We start from the raw sequence: 18,565 nt of genomic DNA on the forward strand, positions 1-18,565 counted from the left end.
TGGCCTATATGGGGGATAGTCCTTGATGGAATTTTACCCTTTTGATTGCTCTGTGGGAAAGAGTAGCAGTAATAGAATAGGTGTGAGATCGGGAAATGGGTGCCATGATTGTTCTGTCAGTGGACGTGTGAATGTGGTTTCCTTATCTACTGCAGAGAAGAAACCAAACAACCGTGATAAAGTCCTTTTGTTGTGCTAGAGATAACTAACACCTGTCCCCTTCCTTTCTTTCTGCTCCCCTGCAGCCTGTTATGGCATTGTGCAGGTGCCCACTGGACCCTGGTTCTGTAGGAAGTGTGAATCTCAGGAGAGAGCCGCCCGTGTGGTAAGTCAATACATGCAGATTTGTCTGCTATTTTATCTATTTTCTCTTTCATAAAGACTCGCCCCATGTATTAATCGGCATGTGCAAGTCTTGCTGCATACTGGGTCCTATACCTGTTGGCGGTGTGAAATCGGTTGGTGGCGGACGGCAGTAGTGCTGTGTGTTCCGATTGTGGCGAGGGATGTGGGTCGAACGAGTGGTTGGACCACCTCTCTCCTTGGTCCCGCCAACCGTTTACGTCAGACTCGATCTGCATTGCCACTTAAGGCTCAGTTATGGTCCCACGTCGACGCAACGCAATGACCACGCAGACACCGCGAAGCGGGCTTGAACCTGTTTTGGTTCTGCGTCTGGTTTTTTGTGAGCGGGCCAATCACAGCCCTTGCTGCTGCGGAAAGTTACAATTTTTGGGAGGCGCACGTCAGGCCCTTGTGGTGGACGCAAGGATGGTGCGCAAGGACATAATAGGCCCGTAAACCACCTTGCGTCGCGTCAACGTGGAACCATAACTCAGCCTTTAGACGGTGCTTACTTCTGCCAGCTTCCACCCATCAGTTTTGTACTTGACTTAACTTGGAGAACATAGAGCATGGTTTGGGATTTAAGTTGCAATCTTAAAACAAAGCATGCTGTCGTGTTTATAGTATACTATACACTATATCCACTAATATATACGTAGTGCTCACGTCATTCACCGTCGGCCCATCCACCGTCTAGCAATTCATTGTGGAGGGTTCCACTATCTTAACAGCCGCTTAAACATTGGAATATTAAAGTGCTGTATTAGATTAACCGCAAGTCTGTTGGTTAGCCCTGCAAATGGAATCATCCAAATGACTGAGATCAATGTAAAGTCTGAGATTCAGTGGGCTCTGACTTTGAGTTGATGATCTGCTGGGGAGATTAATGGTATATAGAGTGAATAGCGTACAGTGCGTTTCGAGCTACCATGACCCACACCCACAAAGAGATGGTAACCAACTAACCATGCATGGTGACAACCAGTTTTGTCAGAATCAATAATCACTTGCTCAAGGACACCTTGAGACTCTGCCCAATTGGAGCCTAGGATTGTATCCACAGACATTCAGTTTTTGGTTAATGACCGTTCTCCAGCCGTTTGTCAAATTACCAATTTCTGGATTTATGTTTTAACTGTCTTTGTGGTCAACTAAATGTGTGCTAGGATCATTATGATTTATTATGAATATCTTTGTATTGTAACGTTTCAATTGAATGGCAGATTATTGGCTCAGGCTGGCTGTACTTTATTGGAAACCATAAACAATCCAACCACTCTGAAAATCCTGACAGAAAATGTCTATTTAGCAACTGTTTATGCTAAACTGGAATAGCGACGACAAACAATTATGGGGCAGAGCAGAACAAAGAGCACGCCCCCAATACATTTTGTGAATGAACAGCAGACAACACAATACACAGGATGAACACATTTAATAGTTTATCGTCATTCTGCATTTATTATTTATTGATGCTGTTTTAACATGACGGCTCTGAGACAACAGATCTGAAATATCAAGTCACACAAATTAAAAGCATTCCTTCTTTGTGAAAGATACACGTTGCACAATAATGACTAAAATGAGTAATACTTACGTACTTATTACACTTAATAGTAATTCTAGGCTTTAGGTTTATTTTTTATTTTTCATAATAAATATATATGTTTTTTCACCCAGGATACACACATGCTCTTGCTGCCATTGGAAACAATGTTGCTTCCCCCAAACATGTTTCCTTTATGAGGAATAATGCCAGCTAATCTAAGGATGATGATGTATATCAACTCATAGTACAATGAATATAAATGTATAGTGTTTGTTTACAACATTGTATTGCTTAGGGATGCAATCATCAGGTTTTATTTATGGCATTACTGACATTTTATTGAGTGTTATACAGTGATTTGTACATGCTTTTCTTAAGTTTGGAAATTGGCTAACATTCTTAAATGTTTAACATATTCCCATACAATTCTGTCCCTAAGAAAATAATATTTAAAACCCATCAATGTCGATTTGTTTTACTGTTATATTTTTATATTTGACACTTGTTATTTCAGGGACCAAGTTGGAAACAGGTTTTCTCACTTGCACTTGTTATTCCATGGATTCATTATCTTCTTTATCCATACAATTAAATCAATCATTCTATATTATTTCCCATCTGTCAATCATGAAAACACATCTTTGCATTTCTTATTATTGGGACAAATCAGACAAAATATGACTTGCCATGACTCCAGTTAGTTTGCCATGAACTACTTAAGTGTTCTAATGTGATCCCTGGTGGAAAATACCGCTTTCCTCGAAATTAAGATTTGCTTGAGGACTCAGAAAAAGGTCAACTTGACACGTGGGAGTTCCCTCTGATATTTTTTTATCATATGATATCACTTCATTCCCTGCCAAGCCGCCCCATATCGTACCTTACTCACAGCTATCCCTCCTATTCTCACTCAGGATATCATTTTTTTTTAAATGCAAGCCATCTTCTACTGGAATGAACGACCATGCTTTTAGGCTTTTAATTCAAAGTTATTTGTAATACAAATTTGCGCATGATAATATTATCAAAACAGCCTATAAAGTGAAGGGCTTATTTTGTACGTTATCTGTATTATTGTTAATCTTAATGTGAATTTCTTGGGAGTTTCTATCTCATTGGGGAATACAGCCACTATACTAATGTTTGTAGACAGCAAATGGTATTACAAAAAATATTTATTGGTTATTAGTTTGAGTGCCTTTTTAAAGTCATCCAGATAGTCCAAATATATTTATAGAAGCCGTAAAAAAAAAGAAACATTATCGAAATGCTGTATATTGCTATTGACAGAGTGGTTGTCCTCAATATCTCAACATGTCCATTACAAGCCATTTTATTATTTCTTTGAGTGTGACTGACTCATATTTATTTGGAAAGAATCTGTACACATTGTCACAATCAGTATGCCCCATTTTCAATTTATTTTAATAATTAATCAATAGTACTAGACTTGGATGGAAAGCTATTAATAAAACAAAGTAGTACAATGTTTCTACTCTTTTACAAAACTCTGAACAATATATAAAATAATTCAGAACCTAGCTGCAATAGCAGCATAACCGGTCTCAAGGACATAGTGGGAGAAATTTTATAAGAAGGGAAACTGTAAATTCAGCGACACAACTGCTGGAGGAAACTCAAAGTTATAGACCCATTGTCGAAAAACTGCGACCCTACTGCCAACTGCCTCACCGTTATGGTGCCCTCAATGAGGAAAAGGCTGCTTGAAGTTGTCAACCATTAACGATTATTTTGTTTCATGCAATATCTCAGACCAGGTGGCTGGATGTAGGTTCAATGTAGTCCAGCCCTTTCCCCTAAAGTTAGCTCAGTCCAACCACACAACGTGTGATGGACCTTCTGCACTGCAGGCTCTACTCTGTTGTTTCAGTACTATGTTTCAGAAGTGGGTGTTTTCTTCACACTTAGTTGTTTTGTTATTTATATTATTATCATTGCCAGCATTTTAAATGGGGTGCAGATTCCCATCAAAAGAGGTTTGGTTGAAACAGTTCCTAATGCATATTCACTACCTGGTGGGATCTATAACTCACTGAGCTATGACGGACATGACATGGGAAATTGGGAACATGATAATCGAAAGAATGTGGCAGAACAATACATATTTGTTTATAAAAAAATAATGAAGTTAAAACATTTGGTCGACATTGACGAAATAGAAAACCGGGTTCATATGGAATTATTTGGAAGAAAGGGTGTAGTCCAATAAGCGATGGGACAAATGGTCTAGGAGGAGATGGTAAAACATCCCTACCTACTGTTAAATCTAGCCTTTGCGTCAAAATGTTTACACCTGTTGGGGCTGTACTGCATAGACTTTAACAACTAACCCTAACTTATTTGGGTATTGAGGAAACAAATAGAGTTGGTTTAGATCAAATCGGTGGTTAGCATGAGAGGAGTTGTGGAAAAATAGCTTTTTCCGTGAGGAGGGTGAGGTATAGAGCGCAATCGAACCCCAACCCCTTTGGAAGTGGCGCCACATGCACACAGCTGTGTGCATGTGTCAGTGGTCATGTCAACTCATTTGTGGCTTAAGGATTCATGGTGACGAGGAATGTCGCCCGTGCAGTTATGCGTTTGGCTTTATAGCTCAGATAATTGCCTCGGGCTAAAACACACACACAGATGTAAAGAGCGCAGTCAAACCCCAAGTGTGGGTGTGGGTGTGTGTGTCTGATAACGGTTGTGCTTGACTAGAAAAGTTGCTTTTGCGCGGCACACGTAACCCCCCCCCCCCCCCCGGCTAACCGGTTCTACCTGCATGGATATCAACAGCTGGCCAACCTCCATGTGCGTACTAGCTCAGCATCTGTGGTAGGTGATGTTGAAGAAGCGTTTCCTCACCCGCTGTTTTCCCTTCCCGCTCTCCACAGAGGTGTGAGCTGTGTCCCCACAAAGACGGAGCCCTCAAGAGGACCGACAATGGAGGTAAAGGTCTCGACACGCACACGCACACACTTTCACACGCTCGCACGCGCGCACATCTTGTGTGTCTTGCGGTGGGTCTCCCTTGTATATTCTCGCTATTAATTGTGTGTCACGGGCAGGTTTAAGGGGTGTGATCATGCTGGGAGAGTTATGTAGCTGTTGGTTGCGCACGTCTGTGTACCTTGTCTCGCTCTGTCGTCCGTGGCAGTGGTGTGTATGTGTGAGAGAGAGAGAGAGAGAGAGTGTGTGTTTACGAGGGGGCGGGCTAAGATGGGTATAGTGCATGGCCTGTAAGGAGGCTCCTTTTTGGGTTCATTCGGAGGTCAGCTCGGTGGAGACTGTAAATATTGTGTGTGTGTGTGTGTGTGTGTGTGTGTGTGTGTGTGTGTGTGTGTGTGTGTGTGTGTGTGTGTGTGTGTGTGTGTGTGTGTGTGTGTGTGTGTGTGTGTGTGTGTGTGTGTGTGTGTGTGTGTGTGTGTGTGTGTGTTTAAGTCGGAGAGGCACAGCTGTGGGATTGTGTCCAGGCCTGCCGGGAGGCATCAGGGCAACACTAACACACACCGTTTTACTACTTTCTCTTTTATTCTACCCTTTGCATGACCCCGCTCTCTCTCTTTCTTCCCCTCCTCCATTTCTCCTGCTCTCCCTTCTTCCTTCTCCTCCTCCGCCTCCTCCTCCCAGCTACCTTATCTGTGAGATAGTTTGTTGTTTCAGGTGGGACAGTAGTAAGGCTTCGTATTAGCATCAATAGAATGATATCACCCCCTCATTCCTCTTCATTGGGTCGAATGGCCCTGGCCAATTGGGAAGAGGCCAGTAGATAAACATCTTCTTATTGGAGCCCGGTGTTCCTTGACTCGCACAAAGACAGATGTTACACAAACACTGGTTTAATTTGTGCTTTACTTTGGGTAATTTTAGAATGTTTTATAACATGCGAGTGACTAATTTGGGAACTGCTGTTCTTGCTGTCAAGCGTTGGTGAGGTGTTTGGGGGCTGAAAGCACACATCATTAATTAATCTTTGTCGTGCCCATGAGGTTTCCTTTAACCCGTATAACTTACTAACTATATTTATCACGTTTAAAAACAGAGAACGGAAGTTAGGCCTTTGCCGGCTTCCCCTCTGCTATGTCGGAAAGGTGTTGAAATGTCCAACACTAAATCATAGATTTCCTCATCCGTGTTTTACCACGACAGTTGCTGCCAAGTCGTTCCTCTGAATCAACGGCAGGTTTGTTTGTGCCTGGGTGTGAGCGGCTGGCTCTAAGGAGGGAAGCCTCTGTGCCACTTTTATAGTCCTGGTTTATAGGCCTCTTCCAGATTCTTGCAGGGACTTCAAAACATCAACAAGCGCCCATTTCACACCCTCCCTCCCTGCCTCCCGCCCTCCCTCCCTCCCTCCCACCCTGTCCCGCCCTCTGCCCCGGACGCCCCTCTCTCCCCTCACTCCCTCCCTCTCTTCAGGTCAAAGGCAGGTCAGGGGTTCAACTGTAAGTTTAAGCCTGTTTTTGTTTCCGCCACAGGGAAAAACAGACACCTCCAGTGTGGCGGGGAGGCTCCCACCTCCGTTTGACCCGTCGTTCACCTCCTAGGGCACCTCGTAAAATCCTTGTCAAGCCTGCTGCCACTCTGGCGTAAAGGCCCCCCCTTCTCCCATCCCATCATTCTACTGCTCTCGACGGCCTGCATGTCTTCATTGACAGCTAGCTGTGTGTGTGTGTGTGTGTGTGTGTGTGTGTGTGTGTGGCCGCAAGTAATTCATTTGTTTTAGTACTTTGCAATTACTTTGCAAAAAATGTCAAAAGTTTAACTTGATGATTGTGTGTGTATGCTCACCTTTTGAAGAATGTTTGTGTCGATAGACTTTCAAGACAATTAAATACGACCAAAGTATATCACAACATTGGTTTCCAGAACCGCCAAACTATACGGGCTCTCATCAAAAATAGGGTATAACTTTCCCCCATCCTAATTGTTCCCTTAACCTCCTGGTGTCCGCTGCTTTCACACGCCCTGCGGATCGAGCCAGCAGCCAGTTCTGTGTGTAACCCTTGTGGCTCCCCATTGGTTGTCTTGCAGGCTGGGCCCACGTAGTATGTGCGCTGTACATACCCGAGGTGGAGTTCGCCAACGTCTCGACGATGGAGCCCATCGTACTGCAGTCTGTACCGCATGATCGCTACAACAAGGTACTTTGACCGCGCATTTACACGGGCAGACATATTGGCAAGGGGCATCGAACACGCGCTGACTGGAACAGACTCGGGCTGCGCACACGCAGAGAGGGATGGAAGTTCAGCCGTTGTAACTTAAACAGAAGCGTGCCTGTGGTCGCAAATGATAACCACCTCTACTGTGTTCATTTTAAGTTTTTTAAAACATCTGCTCCAAATATTGCATTTTGTAGGTGACCTCAATGCGCGTTATGTTAAAATGACTAAAAGTTAAATTTTTCTTTGACTTACTATAGACTTTATATATATTTAGCCTATATATATATACATATATATATATATAGATTGCTTTAGTTCTAAAGAATATATGTAAAACAATATGAATGTATATATAATATGTATGCACAGAATATACATAAATGCGATACCTGATTGTTCATGTGTTATGCCAACAGACATGCTATATCTGCGAGGACCAGGGCAGAGAGAGCAAGGCTGCCACAGGAGCCTGCATGACCTGCAACAAGCATGGCTGTCGACAAGCCTTCCACGTAACATGGTGAGGAATCATTACATTATGGCTTTCCCCCCCCCCCCCCCCCTTCCTTTTTTTTTTTTTTTTTTCCTAAACCACACTTAGCGGATGGAGTTATTGATTTTCCTTTTAGCCTTGCCTTAAGCTCTTTACATCGTATTTCTATTAACAAGATTGTGAGGGCACGTGATATTTTAATGGCGTGTCTTTTCACAGAGTTTCTCGTGGTCCTTAGCTCACGAGCCCGGTCAAACAAGGGATGTTTTATTCGTCTGGTGTCTGTCATGTGTCTTCGTAGGGCCGCTTCAATCGCAGGCGTTTGTTATAGACAAGTCGATTATTATTATTATTTTTTTACACTTGGCTCTTTGACTTGAGCTTCTGATTCTGCAGGCTATGAATGGCAGCGCATGTTATGTCTAGCCCCGAGCCACGTCGATGCGTGGAATTTCTGTCGTCGCAATGTGATTTAGGGAGAAGTATGCCGTCCAACGTGACAGTTCAGACTTCCCTTTAACCTCTGTTGTGCTCTTGATCTGCTCTGCAGTGCTCAGTTCGCTGGGCTGTTGTGCGAGGAACAGGGATCCGACGCAGACAACGTCAAGTACTGCGGATACTGCAAGTACCACCACAGCAAACTGGTAAGTCTTGCGGTCATTCTGCAAATAACATAAGAGACATTTGTGTCACACAACCGTTTGCTGTACAATCGACAATGTCTGAAGAGGGTACACATTTTTAGTTGAATGATGTATACCAATCCTCATCGATCGTTACCTACACATGGCATATATCATGCCGTGATATATTTTGTATTTAATTCGATTTTTCTACATTGTTGACCTTTTGTTCACAGTGCTTAAAAGAAAATCATATTTTTTTTATCAGCAAAATCCATGTTCTATGGCCTTTTACTGAGTGAAGGGAGCTGAGAGTTGTTGGCAGCCTCCACATGATGTTGAAAACCTGCTCTAGCCTTGAAGCCATTCATCAATTAGTAGAGATTTCAGAACCTTAACGATTACAGTTTCGTTAATTTATTTAATTATTGAGGCACTTTTTATGGCGTCGGCAAAAGTAGATACTGATGGATTTACAGACCCAATGTTTAGCGCATGAGAAGGCCTGCATCGCATTCGCTGGCACTGGAAGCACGTCATGCGGGTTAGTCCCGAAAACCCCTCTCTGTTTTCCTACGACAAAGTTGTTGTTCATCCTGCCCCATGCCCACTTGTGAACACCTCCTTGTTCCATGCTGCACCTCCATCCACCCCTCCTGATGTCCCAGTGTCCATCGGTCTTCTATTCTCCTCCTCCGTTGTGCTCTGGTTCAATCGATCCGTCTTTTACAGCCTTCATTCCCCTCCCCATCCATGTGTTGTAATGCAAACATGCTCGTTAGACCCCCCGTCGCCTACTCACACACGCATGCACATATACGCACGCGTTCACACACTTGTACGCACACATATATGCACACGTACACACACACGCACATTAATACAAATTCTCAGACACGGACACGCAAAATCACACAGAGGAGTGAGGTATCCGGTGGGGGGCCGGTGGGAAATACAAAATGCGGGGCATGATTGCAGCATTAGATCTGTTCGAGGTGGTAGGGGCGGGGGAGAGATGGCAGGCTTTGCAGCAATAAAACATCCACACGCACAGCAGAGTCAGATGACATTTTGCAATGTTAACAAATGCAGAGAGACTCCCGCTGGCATATTGATCTCGTTTGAATGGCTTTGGACATCGGGGCACAATGTCATTAAGCCGGGATTGTATGGATGACAGGAATGTGTAAGAGGGAATCGATGACGAGGAAAGCAATGTTGTTAGCAGAGTGGTTTTCATAAGATACCGCGTGATGGATGTTCATGCCATGTTAACAACATGTGGTATTTGACTGGACCTGCTGCTTAGCCAAATCTAATTCCAGAACTGGATTCTCCTTGTTTAGTCTGCATAACAGACTCCCCCAGAGAGGGTCTGCTGCTGTGCTGGGCGAGGCATTTCATCATCACTAGCTTTTGGCTTTTTCTATTTTAAAAGCAGTACAATAACGTTATAGTGTGGAATCAGGTCACCCCGGCAGAGTTTTAAGTTTCACGTCCATCTTGGTCTTGCCGTTTTCTTATGTGTTCTTGATTGGCATCTTTGTTTTCCCGCTTCCGTTATAAAGTCAACAAGATGTCAACGGGTTTAACCTAATTAGCCCAGCAGCAGATACAGGGCTCTTCGCCAGCATTTCTAGACTTGCAATTAAAACCCCAATGAAGGAGGATAGGATTAGGATTTAAGTATCACTCGATAAAGCATTTTCATGTGAGGGTCTACTGTGTGACTGGCGGATTGTGTGCACGGCCAATTGTTGGCACCCCCGTCACAGGTATGTCGAGCTGAACGGAACATGCCAGAGTTACTACAAGTTAAGGCATAGACCCCCCCCCCCCCCACTGCCAGGGGTCAGACATGAGCACTTTATATGAGAGTATGATTGAATTCAATCCTGGGAGTACAACAGGAGGAAACCTCTCGTCTCTGCGTCGCCATAGTAACAGACTATGCACAGTCTTTTTTTTTTTTGTAAGTGAGCAAGCTCAGGCTCAGAGATCGATGGCCAGGGCTCTTCAAAGTCTCCATGGGTGCCTCTTCATATGCCGCCCAGCTTTTAAATTAGCCAAGCAGTTTCTAATAAATGGCTAAAAGACTACAGGAAAGATGCATTTATTTGTTTTCTTGGTTGTCGTGCTGATTTCTTACTTGCTCTATTTTTAAATGCAACTTAAACTAAATTGAAAGGACTTTGAGTGTTTGGTCAACATCAAAGGTATAAAAAACGGTCATTGTGTATTCATATGACATAGCAAAGTCCACTGACCTCAACATTGGTGTATGTTTTATAAGATCTTATGAAACTGTCTATTTGTGGCTGTCTTTGACGGTCTTTGGATCCTTGACTTCAGTTGGTTTATTTCAGTTCCCTCTTTTTATTTGCATTTCAATTGTTATTCTCTTAACTGAATAGCTCACACTTCGCTCTTTTTCTGGACTTCATCCAGTAACTCAGAGTTCCTCTTTGCCTTTTAGCGAAGGAGCAGGGGCCGGGGTAGTAGGTCTCAAAGCTTAAGTGACTCTTCCCCTCAGTGTATGGATAGAGCCTCAGACCAGGACAACAAGGTAAGCCCTCAGACCTTACCCCATCACCAACCCCCACCACCCTACCACCCTCTCTCTCTGCCTCCCACCAATCAGCAACCATATGCCCTCAGCGATAGCATGCTCACACTGAAGAGGCACACAGGGCGAGATCGCGGTCAGGCAAGATCACAGCTCTCTTCAGAGGTTAATCAGCCCTAAATGTAATCTTCAGGACACATTCCAGAGTTGAGATTTCAGATTCATGCATAGAATTCAATGGAAAAACTTGGAACGAAAAACTTAACACTGGCCTATACTACTCTGTAAAGACAACAAAACAGATGGAAATCTTGTAAAAAAGTATACAAACATGAATGGGTAAACAATTATCTCTTTAAACAGATGGGGTTTGGTCATATTCACAGCAATCACACAGCAAAGGTCCCAGGTTTCCACATCCTGACAGTTAACCAATATAACTAGGCGATTTGGACAAACAAAGGCTTGATTTTGTAAAGGCTGACGTTGTATAGAACTAGAGTCTGTGGAATTTGCCGTGGGTTTTTAAATAAGCGATACGACCAAAGGCCCACCTGCAGACAACACCACTGTGCAGCCGGCTGTAATGAATGTTGTATTAGCGAGGTAATCAGTCATGGCAGTTAGCAAAACGTGTAATCACAGGCATCGCAGAATCAGAATTTACACGAGCCACCAACTCATCTGTTCCACCTATTTCACAGTCGTGTCTCTGAAGGCCACGCAACCACAAAGCAGAAGAGTGTCTTCAATTGAATAAGGCCGGCGCCTTTTTCATTCCAGACGTGTAGCGCATCACAAGTCAAAAACTCCCATCTTCTCTCGACTCCGACCTCAGCACGCCTTTATTGGGTGGTCGGGGTTTAAGAAAATGTATCTGCACTTTAATTGGGTATACTCGGTTCATACACCGCTGTAATCTAAAGGCGGGCCGTGTATCGGGCCTGATCCTCGTCACAGTGTGGGCTGTTATTGACAGAGTGTATGGTTTTCCCGACCACCCCTCCTCCACCCATCCTCTGCCTCACCCTTGACTCTCAAGGCCCCCCCCCCCCCCCCCCCTCTGGCCGTGCCCCGGTTCGGGCGGCCCTCTCACAATGCATCCATTCTTGCTGGCTTGAAGGGTACAGATCACCAGCCAGATGTGACACAATTGTTGGATTCTCCCATTACGAGTGATTAGAAAAGGCCCTGAAAACCAATTGTGTGCTGTCGTGTGTCGAATGCAGGCATGCTGTGGTCAGTTGACGTGTGCTCGTGCTGCTGTGTGTGTGTGTGTATATGTTTGTTTGTGTGACATGTGGAGTCAACTTCGATTTTTATGTGTTTTTATGTGTTATGCTAACATTTAATATATCAACTTTACGTGATTTAAAAAAATAAATAAATAATGAAACGGCTCATTTCAAGGAAGACTAATGTTTATATTTTGGTGTCATTTAAGTGCTTGTGCATGTGCGTGTCATTGTGTCAATGGTGCAATGCGAAATGGACCGAGTGATAGCATTGTAACTGCCATCAATCTTACTGCCAATATAAGGGTCAGATATATTGAATATATATTGTCATTATAATCATAGTAATTTGGCATGCATCGCATTGACCTCTACTGTATACTAATGCACGTAACGGCTATCCAGCTGAGCGACAGCCAGGTCAGTCCACTCCTATCGTATATTTTTTATCCTAATAAGATAAAAAGTTATCTTTATGGAATTTCGTTTCAGGGGACATTGTGATATCGCTGTAATATTATAATCCCTTCCATTATAAGCCTTTTATGGCTCGAACGTTGGCCTTTTTTTACAGTTTAACCAACCTGAAACATTATATTAACATGAGCGTTGAATGGATGCATTCACAAAGGATTCTCTGAGCTGGGTCTGTGTACGGGCCATGCATCGTAATGGACATCAGAACGAGTCACTCTCTCTACCCAGTTGTTTCTCTCTACCTAATTGTTTGGTGCAATAATTGCTCCGTTGAAATCGACCAATTGATTGAATGCCGTGCTATTTTCTCTGTTGGTGAGATTGCTCCTCCTGTTAAACCAGTTTTTGTAAATGTGTCTTCATTTTGGCCGTGTGCAAAACGCCTTAAAAAGATAATTACGTGTTGAGTCTTTTTGTCTTCCAATGCCAGCTTCAGCATGATGGCTTATGGGGTTCACTTGAACGGCCCAGGGGTCTCATTTATAACCGTTGCGTACGCACAAAACGGGGCTGAAATTGGCGTACGTGACTTTTCACGCCAAGGTTGTGATCTATAAAAAACCAACTTGACGGGAAAATGTGCGCAGCCCTAAGCAAACTCTGACCCATGCGTACGCATGGTTTGGAGGAAAAGGAGAATTGGCGACACAGACGGTGTGGTGGTGAACTGAAGTCAGACCGAAGAATTGCAGAGTGAGAAGAACGATTATGTTTTATCATCGCCCTTCATCAATTTAATTTCAACCCGTATCATGCGTTAAATCCTAATCAGAATAATTTAAGTCCACTGCGTTATTTCTCAGTTATAACTCCAGAAATATCTCCTTAGAATAGAAATAAAAAGAAATGCCCTATATTTAATCCCGTCAATCCATACTGTCCACTGACGGCGCGACTGCATGGAATAAAGCATCTGTCCAACATGTGTCAATAACATAATATTTTTATGTGACACTGTAAACACATGATCGAATGTCAATTAAATCCCAAGTGTGAAAAACCAAGCCACACTCATCACAATCGTTGTCCGTTACTCTTGATGCTTTTCATGACAAATCAGGCATTAAAAAGGGGTTATGTTCAAGAACATTTTACGTGGGTAATTACAAACTGATTATCCAAGGCGTTCTCGTCAGTCTTATTACCGTAACCCTATAAATACAGAGGTGAGCGCCGTGGTAATGCTGCACCATATGGCACTTCTGGCGGACCATGCAAATGGCAGGATTCGGAGGGAGAGGGTATTTAGGGACCATAACGATTTATTGGTAGGCTAGATAAAAATATGTAACTATGTCAGACCACTTCTTTTTTTAATTCTGGGACAGTGCGCTCCGTGCTACTGACAGAGTTCACTGCTGCAGCAACATGTTGCCACTCACTCTGCTTTTTGTTGTTGGCGATCCCAATCCCGTGACCGCCGAACAAAACTACCTTTCGGGCCTCCATCTCACCCACAAGTGTCTCCACTTCAACCTCCGTGAAATTTCGCTTTTTTGATTTTCTCAGTACTTCTGCCATTGTTTCCAACAAGACATAATACCGGCATCTGAGTCTGTTTTATATGCAGATCGCATTCATGAGGTCATTTGCATTGACCATTTATGGTTAAAAAGGGGCGTGTAGAGGGCGGAACGTGAAGCTGATTCAGCTGCGCACAATTGTAGTCAGTATGTGATTTATAAAGCAAAGATTGCGTACAGGTGTGCGTACGCAGTGTTTTATAAATCTGAATATTTTTTGGCGCACGCAAAACTTGGCTTCTGGGCGTACGCACATTTTTAGTAACGATCCCACGCACAGTTTTATAAATGAGACCCCAGGCCTTTCCGTCGCCTGATTTGCATTAGCAAGGCAGGCCACACACACACGTATACATTCCATGGTCAGAGGTCAGTTGGCTCAGATGTGTGTGTAGCAGGTTTTGTCGATTAGATGTATACCGCATGTTGGACCCTGCAGTCGAATTACGATGAGGTCTAAAAGATTGCGCGCACACACACACACACACACACACACACACACACACACACACACACACACACACACACACACACACACACACACACACACACACACACACACAGGAAACTATGGAGGGGAATTCCTGTCAAGGAAGGGTGGATTATTTTCCCTGTTTCTTCCTGTTCCTCTGTTACCCCTAAACCCCCAACACCCCCCCCCCTCCCTTGGACCCACCCGGTCCATCTGTTGTAAGGCCCCCTTCCACCTCCTGTGCCCACAGGGGGTGTACCTCGACTAGGTTTCTGGATGATACGAGAAGGACATTCTTTAGGTTACATTTCTTTAGCCAATGTTGAACCCGCTTCATAAGATGATGATTTTGTCCACAAAACGTCTGTTCGTGACCAGCTTTAACATGTCTGATGTACAGTATAGAATGGATTATTTTATTTTTTTGTTATTTATCAACCGATTTTGTCTGTAAAATTTTGCGTTTATGTCAGCAAGTGACCAATCCACACGGTTCGAAATAGAGGTGCACAGAGTTTTAAGGCATCATCCGGGGCATTTGTAGAGGAAAATGTAGTCCGGTTTTATTATTCTATTAAAACATATTTGCCGTCATGTTAAGACTGCGGTGGACAGTTGAAGCTGTGAATTGGACACTGGAATTTCTACCTCCCATTTCAGGACATTCAAGACATTGGATTTGACAAGAGACCGAGAAGAGGTGCCGGCCCTGTGTGGTCATGGTTATTGTTCAGGGAAGGTTTCTGATGGATGGATCCGTACCCCATCCCCCACCCTTCCTCTCCCATGCACCCCCATGCAGTCCAAAGGAGAACTTCGACATGTCGAATGATCAGGCTCTAAATAGGCGAGAACGTGTTAAAAGGCATGGTCAGCTAAATCAATTTACCTGATTGATATAAGTGTGTGTGTGTGTGTCGTCCATGCATGCATGCAAGTGGGTGTGTGTGTCTCTTAGCATTTCCCACGGCCAGGCTGCTATGTCCAGAAGGATTCAGTGTATGTGTGGGGATATCTGACCCTCTCGTCTACAAGCCTCTGTCCATCAACACCTTCCTTTGGAATGTTAATGAAAAACAACAAGGGAATCCCATGTCTCTCGCTCTCTCTCGCTCTCTCGCTTTCTGGCTCTCTCTCTCTCTCTGGTTGTAGTTAAACTCCTCACTTGAGACGATTCACGAAAAACAAACTCAAGTTTTTAAGTCACCTTTCCTTAAAGCACACACACACACACACTCAGGCGCGTACCTCCCCTTGCCCAAGAGGTTTATAGTCTGGGAGCCCGCGTAGACTAGTTCAGCAGAGCTTTCCATTCTTCATCTGGCTGGCAATCACTGCTAACTGCTCCCTGTCCCGGAAGCCTGGCTAAACTGTCACCCCCGTCCCCCGATCCAATCACTCCGGCCCCGAGGGGAGGCACACACAACTGCTTAAGAGTTATCCTGGCTCTGAACATAAGGAGCATGTTGAGTCCCATGTTGTCTCTGAAGATCACTGCATATTCTTTGCTGTGGGTGTGTGTGCTAGAGAAAAGAGGGGCTCAATTTAGCAGAAAAGTGCTGGTACATGCGTTTGTTCCAACACGTGTGTGTGTGTGCATGCACAGAAAGGTGGCGGGGCTTGGAGCGTGCGCACAGGAGGTGTAAATTTGCTGGCACCCCGCGGGCCCTCCAGGGGTGCTAGAGGAGGGTGGAGCCGGCGAATGTGTAAGCGAAGGGTGTAAATTGAGCTTTCATGGTCTCGGCGAGTGCGGCTCCGATTGGAGCACGAGATGAGAACCAGTGCGCTACTTTGCGGGGCACATGGAACACACGCAGCTCTTAAACTATAACACCTTGGGACTCCTCCTCTCCTCCTCCTTAGTCTCAGTCGGTGTGTGTGCGTGTGTGTGTGTGTGTGTGTGTGTGTGTGTGTGTGTGTGTGTGTGTGTGTGTGTGTGTGTGTGTGTGTGTGTGTGTGTGTGTGTGTGTGTGTGTGTGTGTGTGTGTGTGTGTGTGTGTTTATTCCACGATTTCTCCCATCTTTCTGTTGGTGCAAAAAGCAACGTCCTCCAACCATCCTTGACTGACAATGCCTTTGAGAACACGAAGCCCTCTATCTTTCTCTCTCCTCTCTCCTTCTCGTCTCTCAACTCGCTCCAATCGTGGGAAGGGAAACGTCTTTATTTGCCATCAGTTGGTCCAGATCTTTTCTGTCACTGTCACGTCTGTCGTTATATACTATATACTTTATTTTTTTTGGAAACGGCCGGTACACACGGAAACACCGTGTCGGATATCAGCCTCCTATCTGTTTTCTACCCCGTCCTCCTCCTCCTCCTCCTCCTCCTCCTCCTCCTCCTCCTCCTCTTCCTTCAGCCCCCTCACCAACTGGTCTGTTTGTCGTCTCTGTCCTCGCTAGAAACACAAAGAGAGGGACAGGCACAAGCCCAAACACAAGAAGACCCCACTAGACATGTCTCCCTCCCTCGTCCTCCTAAACACCACAGTCCCCGACAAGGTAAGCGTTACGCTCCCCCTCCCCGTCCCCGTTTGTTCTGTGCCTTCCTGTCTGTTCACGCCCATGGGTGCCAGGGTGTCGCGCTGCTCGGCACGCAGGCTCTGGATCTCTCCCTTCCCCACATCCACCACTCAGACTCTGTCCCTGCTTTATAGATCTGTAGACAGAAACGCATCTGAACAAATGAGCCTTCTCAGTTTAAAACCGTTTGCTTTTGCACTTGTCTCTTCCCCGCTGCGCTCCTGGCCCTTATTGTTTCTAGTGGCTCCATGTCTGGCCTGTTTTTTTTATTTATTTATCACTACTAGCTATCCACTGTTCCTTTTTGATTTATTACTTGACTCAAAGGCGAGCTTAAGTATCCAGAACTAAGCAAATATTATTGATATTATGACGAAATTATTTTTATTACATTTTTAAAGTTTACTGCTGTGCTTCTGGTTCTGACTTCAATCTCCACGCATCCTACCGGTTACTCCCTTCAACTTATCCGACATCCTTTTGCAAATGACCAATAATAAACCTTAATAAACGTCCTCTCATTGCAGGGCTACACCTGCAGCAGCACCTCAGGCGGAGGCGTGGCCTCTCTGCCCGCCCCCTCGCAGAAGCGATTGGACGACAGCGGCGCCCGCTTCACCACCGCCAACTTCCAGGAAGTGCCCTTGGCCCACGCCGGTCCCGGCGGTGCCAAGGACGGCCCCGCGGCGGACAGCGGGAAGATGGGCCCCGACCCCAAGATCAAGAAGAGCAACATCGTCGGGGCCGGTGCCGGTGCCCTCGCCGGCTGCGGCGGCGGCGGCAGCCACGTCGTCGGACAGAGGGGAGGCCGCAAGACCCTCACGTCCTCAGCGAAGCCGCTGCCCTCCGCCGTGGTCACCATGGCAACCTCCTCCACTTCGGCCACTGCCTCCACCGGACCGTTTCATCAGGGTGAGCACTCTTGTTCCCGAGTCTTCCCCGGACATATTTGAGTTGTAAGTTGGGTGTGTTTGAAGTGTTTGCTTTGTATGCACAGAGCAGACGGCAGACACAGACTCGTCGGCTCCTGCAATCTAGAGCCTTGTTTAGGTTTAGGCCTGATTCACTATCATTCACACGCGCACAAAAGGACGGGGGGTAGTCCGAGCTCCTTTGACTGCCGCTATCAGTGGTGTGTGTGCGCGTGCATGTTTATGTTTCTGTGTATGGGAGCTTATGTGTGCTCACGGTGCATGGCCCCTGTCACGTAGGAATGATAGAAGGCTGACGGCAGGGCAGATGGGGAGAGGGTGATTAACTGGTTATTTTTGTTATCTCTCCATTCTGCTCCCATAGTAATGGAAAAGGGGGGGCTGGCACAAAAACATTCCCACCAGGAGACAAAGTGGACTTGCCCTGTTGTCCTACAACTTTCCTTCTCTCCCTCTCCCACACCGTTTCACTCTCAAGTCCCCGCAGGTTTTTTAGTAACAGACAACATTTATGAATTTCCCAACAAATAAATAAATACTAGAGATTATTCATTCATATTATTCCTCATCAACATACCATTCCTTTCACCCTTGCCTGTCCCCATTACCACCGGCTCTTAACCTCTCCCCTATGTGTGCTACTGACTAAAGTCTCTCTCTCT

General features: G+C 45.1%; 1 protein-coding gene across 6 annotated transcripts in view; it reads left to right on the plus strand.

Moving 5' to 3' along the window:
• mllt10 (MLLT10 histone lysine methyltransferase DOT1L cofactor) overlaps positions 1-18,565 on the plus strand; it is a 39,392-nt gene that overhangs the window by 1,382 nt on the left and 19,445 nt on the right. For 4 of the 6 annotated variants that reach the window (XM_030348698.1, XM_030348699.1, XM_030348700.1 and 1 more), the window contains exons 2-9: positions 246-325; positions 4,792-4,846; positions 6,929-7,038; positions 7,479-7,582; positions 8,106-8,199; positions 10,655-10,744; positions 16,852-16,950; positions 17,499-17,883. In XM_030348698.1, the coding sequence (XP_030204558.1) occupies positions 246-325; positions 4,792-4,846; positions 6,929-7,038; positions 7,479-7,582; positions 8,106-8,199; positions 10,655-10,744; positions 16,852-16,950; positions 17,499-17,883 (1,017 nt within the window). The remainder of the gene's footprint in view (positions 1-245; positions 326-4,791; positions 4,847-6,928; positions 7,039-7,478; positions 7,583-8,105; positions 8,200-10,654; positions 10,745-16,851; positions 16,951-17,498; positions 17,884-18,565) is intronic. The other 2 variants (XM_030348701.1, XM_030348702.1) reach the window with 2 other exon arrangements.

Source organism: Gadus morhua, chromosome 23, assembly GCF_902167405.1.
Source record: "Gadus morhua chromosome 23, gadMor3.0, whole genome shotgun sequence".
NCBI classification, from domain to species: Eukaryota; Metazoa; Chordata; class Actinopteri; order Gadiformes; family Gadidae; genus Gadus; species Gadus morhua.